The sequence below is a fragment of the Hipposideros armiger genome, unplaced genomic scaffold, assembly GCF_001890085.2.
Source record: "Hipposideros armiger isolate ML-2016 unplaced genomic scaffold, ASM189008v1 scaffold_49, whole genome shotgun sequence".
In the NCBI taxonomy this organism is placed as follows: domain Eukaryota; kingdom Metazoa; phylum Chordata; class Mammalia; order Chiroptera; family Hipposideridae; genus Hipposideros; species Hipposideros armiger.
The window spans coordinates 1,842,018-1,849,139 of record NW_017731399.1 but is presented as its reverse complement, the minus strand read 5'-3'; the positions used below and the strand labels follow the sequence as shown (position 1 = coordinate 1,849,139).

The following is a 7,122-nucleotide window of genomic DNA, read 5'->3' as shown; positions in this document are numbered from 1 at the left end:
CACACACACACACACACACACAATCTTTGCAAAGGTGGGAGACTTATTGGTTTAAGGTATTTAAGGAAATCTCTGTCTAATCATTAGCTTACCACAAGCTAATGGAGCAGAAACTTCAGTGGCTGCACATGACAAAGAATACAGACTTTCTAAAATTAGTCCAGGAAAGTTACTAAACAAACAGTAGCAAGAGCAACAAATCCTAGTGATGGAGGGAAGTCTCATTTCTAGTGTTGACATGGCATTTAAAATATCCAGTTTCAACAAAAAATTACAGACATGCAAAGAAATGGGAAGGTATGGCACATACACAGGGAAACAAAGCAGTTATTAGAAACTGTTTCTGCGGAAGCCCACCAGACGTTGGACATAACAGACAAAGATTGTAAATCAGCTATTATAAATAGGTCCAAAGAACTAAAGAAAACATGTTTAAAAGACTAGAAGGAAAGTCTAGAATGATGTCTCCTCAAATGTTGGATATCGATAAAGACAGAAATAAAACAGAACCAAATAGAAATTCTGGAGTTGAAAATTACAAGAACTGAAATGAAGAATTCACTAGAAGGCTGAACATCAGCTTTGAGCTGGCAAAAGAAGGAACTAGCAAACTCGAAGATAGGTCAAATGGAATTATCCTGTCTGAGGAACAGAAAGAAAAAGGAATGAAGAAAAATGAGCAGCGCCTCAGAGGCCTTTGGGAAACCATCAAGCATACAACTTACGCATAATGGGAGTCCCAGAAGGAGAGAAAGGAGTGGAAGTAAATCACCATTTAAGTTGGGATGTCACTAAACTAGAAAAGCAATTCACTTCTGAGTCTCTGGTGTATAGATAGAATTCATTAAACATTTTCCTCAAAGGCCTGGGATTATCCCAGTGAGAGGAAGTTACACTAATCTGGATGTTTGTACTCATTTCAGAGAACCACAAGCCTAATTTCCGTGTTAGAGAATTGGATTTGGAGACAGGGCTCTTTGCCAACAAAGAAATGATTCTTAGGCTTCATCACTGATTTGAAAAATATTTTATCAAGACATTACTGTGTGTCAGGCGCCATGTTAAGTGCTTTACATGCATTCTCTCTTTTAATCTTCAAAACAGGCCCATGACATAGGTCCTTAATTCTATTCCATTTTGTACCTGAGGAAACTGAGGCTCTGATTTAGTTCCCTGCCCACAATTGGACAGCTAGCCAGCAATAGAGCTCAGATATAAACTTCTGTCTGATGCCGAAGCCCATCTTTCTAACCACTGCGCCATTTTCCCTGCCCATGTAGAAAGGCGCCTCTTGGAGACAGAGCCAGGGCTCTTTTCTTAGCCCACTTGCCTGAATGGTCTTTGGGTCTACTTAGGGGAGTATGTCCTTCCTCGGAGTTAATCCTCCTGACCAGTTCCCCAGGGGTGACTTTCTTCCCGGGTGGATCTAGAGCTCTAGGATTTTGGAAGCAGGACCAACCTATTGACCAGCCATCTTGGGGATTTGGGGATGATGGGGTCTCAGCCTTAGTGAGTCTCTTTAAGGTTTATAGTTCACATGAAGGTAGTGTTTGGCACTCAGTCCACCTAAAATCCTCTGTTTTCTCCTCCCATCTTTGCTCCAAATTAAAAAAAAAAATTCAATAAATTCAGCTAAATGCTTTGAACTCTTTCCCTTTCCCCAGGTCCTCCAGCATCCCCACCCTCTCTGTAGTTTCAGGTTGGGCTTTAAAGAAGGAAATGGTTCATACTTTTTATATTGTACATATGATCTTTATATTTTCCTCTGAAGTAAGGGCACATAGCTGGGAATCTCACAGATGAAAATATTTCACAGACAATTTTTAGACACGGGTGGGCATGCCTTGGAGTAAAATCCTTGAATACCAGACCAGTGAGGGTTGGCTCTTAAGGAATGGGAGGTCTGAGTTTTGGTGTCAGCTCTGCCAATTACTGAATGTACCACCTTTACTCATCCTTTGTCTCTCGAATTACCCCCCTCAGAAAATAGTAATAATATTTGCTTCCCATTGAAATGCTCTGAATGGAAATGAAAGCTTTTAAAGCAATTGAGAATAAAGACACCGCATGCATCCACATTGCTGTTGCCACCGCATGCATCCACATTGCTGTTGCCTTGATAAACGTGCTGATTTCCTACATTCTTTCGTTGGTCTGAACTAGATTGCACCTAATAGGGAGCAGCTCTCGTGCAGCTGGTGGGACGTCCAGTGTTATATCTGTAGAGGCTTTTCAGCTGCTTCTCCAAGCTGCTGAGCCAGTTGCCCAGAGCTGAGGTGCAGTGACTGTAAAAGTTGAGGGCATTCCAGGGCCCATTCAAGTGCTGCTGGCTTTCCGCTACAGGCCTCTGGCCATACCCTTAGAGGTAGGTTTTGGAGATAAAATAAGGATCCTCCAGTTAAATTTGAATTTCAGATCAACCACAAATTCTTTTTTAGTATAAACATGTCCTACTTGATATTTGGGGCATATTTATGCTAAAAATTGTTTGTCTGAAATTCAAGTGTAACCGGGTGTGCTGTTTTTTGTTTGTTTGTTTGTTTTCCTTAAATCTGGCCGCCCAACTTAGAGGGGAGGAGGTGCAGAGGTTGTGTTTGATGTTGCCCAACTATCACAGGAATAAGAAACTGCCTCCTCCTCTAGTAAACTGCCCTCCCTTCTCCAGGTTTGGCAATGCAGGAAGATACAGGCTGAAACTAGGTTCTCCCAGGGTCTAACAGAGTCTGGGGTAGGGCTGGTCTTGTGATGTACATCAGCAGTGGGAATGGGGTGAAGAAAATGTCTTTTCATCTCTGGCGGTGGTGTAACAACTGCTCGTTAAAAAGAATTGTTGAAAATTTTGCTCTTCTAAAGAATGTCCTCTAAGGGAATACTTTTCCATGTTCTCACCCAGCCTCGCCTCCAGCGCTTCCGAATCATCTCCCAGTGTTAGGTATCTAAACCCAGAGCCTCATGTGTCCCCAGGACACCTTCCCTTGGGGCTCTCGGGGGCTTTACCATTGCCCCACTTCCATGGAGGGCATTTTGTGCCCCCTCTAAGATCCTGGCTTAAGAGTGGGTATAAAATCCTCGTGATTCCCTGGAGCTTTGCTGAGGTCAGGCTGGCCCTTTAAAACAAGGGTTGACTGCAAGTTCAGGAAGGACAAAAGGGAAACGAACACAGAGTAACCAGAGCCCAGAGATTGGATCTGGGATCAGTGTTTCCCAGGCTTGCCTGGTGATAAAATTCCCTGGAGTGCTTAGTTGAATGAGTGCGTCGATTTCCATGCCTCTCCTCAGGAGATTCAAATCAGGAAGTCTGGGTCGATGCCTGGAAATGTGCTTTTAACAAGCATTCGGGGCGATTCTGGTTTGCAGCTGGGCTGAGAGCCTCTAAAATAGGTGTGTTATGGGTCATTCTCATGGTCTTGAAGTCTCTGCCCACCCCAGCTGCCTCCTCCATGTTGAGTCCACCACCCAACCTGGGCCTGGTCTTTGATTTTCAGTATTCCCAAGGCCATTTTTTTCCCAAACGTTAGTGAGTTTAAGAAATACTCAGGGAGTTTGTTTGTTTGTTTGTTTGTCTGTTTGTTTTAAATGCAGCTTCCTAGCCCCATTGCACGACATTTCAGATAGAGTGGTCCCATGGTAGGGCCCAGGAATCTGCATTTTTGAACTCTCAGGACTTCTAATGCCAGTGGTCTCTGGACCAGTTGGTTTTGACCGAAGAGAGAAAGAGGCTCAGAGTGATGATGAATCCTTCCTGCCTTCGTAAAGCCCACCTCCTCAGTGACTAGTACTGGGTGACCGATACCGGGAATGACCAGGCCTCTTAGGGAAGATCACATTTTCTCACAGGGGTATGGCCCTGATCCGGCTGGCTTACCTTGCTGGGGATCATCAGACCCAAAGACAGCACACTAACCTGTATTCCTGTCAGCGGTACTCAGCACAGGGCCGGGCATGTCTTCCATTCCTGCCCTTCAGTGCGGGACACCGCACCCCTTGGTTGGGGCAGTGGTGTGGACTTGTGCTGTTTAACCGTGTCTCGTAACCTTCAACGTTACGGGGAGGGACATCTAGAGTAAAAGTTGATTCATAAACCATACATAAACTCCTAAATCCTCTAGGCTTGGACTGTGGAAACAGCTGGAAAGAATGGCAGCCTTTCACAGTGAGCCCCTCTACCCCGCCCCACTCCGTGCCTTAGCCCTGAACCAGTCTCCTGGCTGCCTGGGAACCGGGGATGGCTACTGATGTACCAACCACACTAGTCTAGCTGAACGAGTGGGTCTCAAACTTGAGCACTATCAAAATTACCTGGAGGGCTTGTTCACACACAGATTGCCCACTCCCAGAGTTTCTGCTGCCATAGGTCTGGGGTGGGGTCAGGAATTTGCATTTCTAGCAAGCTCCCCAGTGGTGCTGATCTGGAACCATTACCACGCGCCCCCATGAAAGTGTTTGGCTTCGGTAGCACAGGTCAGCCAGCTGAGGACTCAGCTTCCTCTGCCTCTTCAAGAGTCACAAAAATGCTGGTGTTTGAGGTGGGGTTTTTGCACCCAGTCCTCCCGGATAATTTCCCTCTGTTTCCTGTGGATTCTTTCCTCCTCCTTCATCCAGTTGGGCCCCAAGCTGAGAAAAGCCTTCCCGCCTGAAGCTGCGCATCCCTTGGAGTGTTCCCTTGCCCCTTGCAGTGTGAGGCACTGGCCAGAGGCTGAGAGGGGCCGAGAGAAGTGTGAGGAGCAGGACTGGGGGCCGCTTTCATCCCTCTCCCTGCCCACAGTCCACCCCACCACCCCTTTCAGGAATGTCTCCTTGTGGGCCCTCTTGACTTAGGAATGGAATTGCCAAGTGGCTGGGTGTGTGATATGAGGGTTAATTGGGTATGCTTGTTGGGTGAGAAGTTGCTGAGAGCCTTAAAGTTGTGGAGGAAAAAGGGGTTCTATGGAGAGTACCCTCACAGGGTGATCTGATCCTAAATTCCTAAGTGGGCAGGTCATGGTGAGTAGTCATGCCCCTGGCATGTAACTTCTTTAGTAGAGGCTTATCTTTGCCTTAAGCAGCCCTGTCCATTGTTTCTGGGCATCTAGGTTAGCGCACCTTTGAAATGCTCCCTTTCAGACCTCTCCTTCGAAAGCATGACCACCCTCAAAAGAGCACATAATTTTAACTATCCTGTAATCCGATTCCCGCCTTGCTTTCTCCCACCTTTATGTGATCTTCCTTACTTTCCTCCTTAATTTCAAATGCATAAAAGAAACTGCAAACTGTTATTTTCTGAAGCATTTTTCTCTGTGTTGAGATCTTGTTCCCAGGCTCATCTTCTGTTTGACTCAAATAAATTTTTATACAAGTTCTCTACAGGTTTGGATGTCCTAATGTCAACAAGGTCCTCATACCCATTGGCCTGGCAGTTGTAGTGACTTTTGGTGACACTTCGTGGTTTGCCAACTCACTGTGGCCCTGTGCCACTCAGAAGGTGACATTGAGCCCAGACTTGTTGCATCGCATCCCTGAGGTGACCCCCTGGAAGAGGTTGGGATGGAAGGAAATTGTCAGTAACCTGAGCTGGGGAAATGGCTGAGACAGTTTTGTGAGGGTGTAAAACAGACTGATGAAGAGCAAGGACTCTGGAGCCATACAGTNGAGGGAGGGAAGAGTTTGATCTTCAAGACGTTAAACCTCATTTCCAGAGCTTCCTCTAACTGACAAAGGAGGGTTCTTCTAGGGTGTGGGGGAGGCTACATGGTGCTTGCTTGGACCTAGTTTGGGGGCAGTTTAATAATAAAAACAAAACAAAACTGGTTAAACTGATCTGCTCCCCTGGGAACTGAATAGTGATCAGTGCAGTTAAGTGGACTATACCAGTTGTACTGGACATAGAATATAAAATGAATTGTTCTCCCGCTGTTCCCTCCCTAGCCAGCCCTTTATATCAGAGTAGCCACTCCTACCAGAGCCTGTGTAATCAATCCTCTTGTGTCCGATTCAGACATTGAGAAACCAGTGATGGGCTCCGGGGTTCTCCAATAGAAGAAGATCCTTTTACTGACTCAGGGAATATTTACTGTGCCAGGCCTTGTGTTGAGCGTCGACATTGTAGCTTCTCCTTCCTTGGGAGGAGCTCGGGTGCTAAGCCACTAACCCCAAAGCCTCAGCTCTCACTTCCTTTCCGTCCAAATGTTACTGTTATATATTTTTTGGTTCTCTGCGGTATGGTAATGGTTATCATGGGACTGCTCGATCCTTGAACACTGCCCGAGAGGCCCAGGGATGGTAGCTGTACAGAGGCCATTAAGAAAAAGTAATCAGCCACAGACAATGAAAAGCAGAGGAAACTGTAAATGAGTTAATTGAAGAATTACTATTTCCTTTTGAGTCTTAGCTTCTTTTCAGGTGGGGGAGCCAGCTCTCGTCCACCTGTCAGCTTTGCTGGGGTGGGACCACAGGGATGTGCAGTGATCTCTCTGTTTCTTTCCTTTCAGTATTCAAGGAGAAGCCTAAACATCCTCCCAGCAGGGCCCAATCCCTGAGCTATGCCTTGGCATCCCCTGATGCTTCGTACTTAAGTTCCATCGTCCGGCTCTTCAAAAACCTCAACTTCGTGCTGCTTGTCATCACCTATGGTAAGGTGCAGATGTGTCCAGGAGTGTACTTGAACTGGGAATGTGAGGCAAGAGGCCCGATGTGTCTGTACGTCTTACTCTTTCCAAATCCCAGATGTGCATGTAAATTGTTTAGGGTCAACTAGAAGAGTTGGCTGCACGTTAGGGCCTTTGTGTGTTCTGAAAAGTCCACCTAGAAAACCATTCCTTCCCATGTCAGGCTATCTGACAAATGCCTGCTGATCCTCCACGTTTCATCTTAGTATCACTGCTGTAAAGCAGTTAGTAGGTGACCTTTCCTCTCTTAGTGTGCTGTTCCATTTCCAGATTTGTCTTTCCACCAGACTGTAAACACCCTGAGAGCAGGGATTTATGTCTTTTCATCTTTATAGTTTCTCAGCATTAGCTGGTCTGGAGTGAGTACTCCTACAGTTATTGAGTGCATGAATTAATAAATGCAGGCATGCATACATGAGTCTTGCTATGTGAACCACTCCTCAGCCCATCTTCCTTCATCTTTTGTATACCAGTGTAT

General features: G+C 45.9%; 1 protein-coding gene across 1 annotated transcript in view; it reads left to right on the top strand.

The window, feature by feature from the left end:
• FLVCR2 (FLVCR choline and putative heme transporter 2) overlaps positions 1-7,122 on the top strand; it is a 60,762-nt gene that overhangs the window by 30,313 nt on the left and 23,327 nt on the right. The window contains exon 3 of the mRNA XM_019640362.1: positions 6,468-6,608. Coding sequence (XP_019495907.1) covers positions 6,468-6,608 — 141 coding nt within the window. The remainder of the gene's footprint in view (positions 1-6,467; positions 6,609-7,122) is intronic.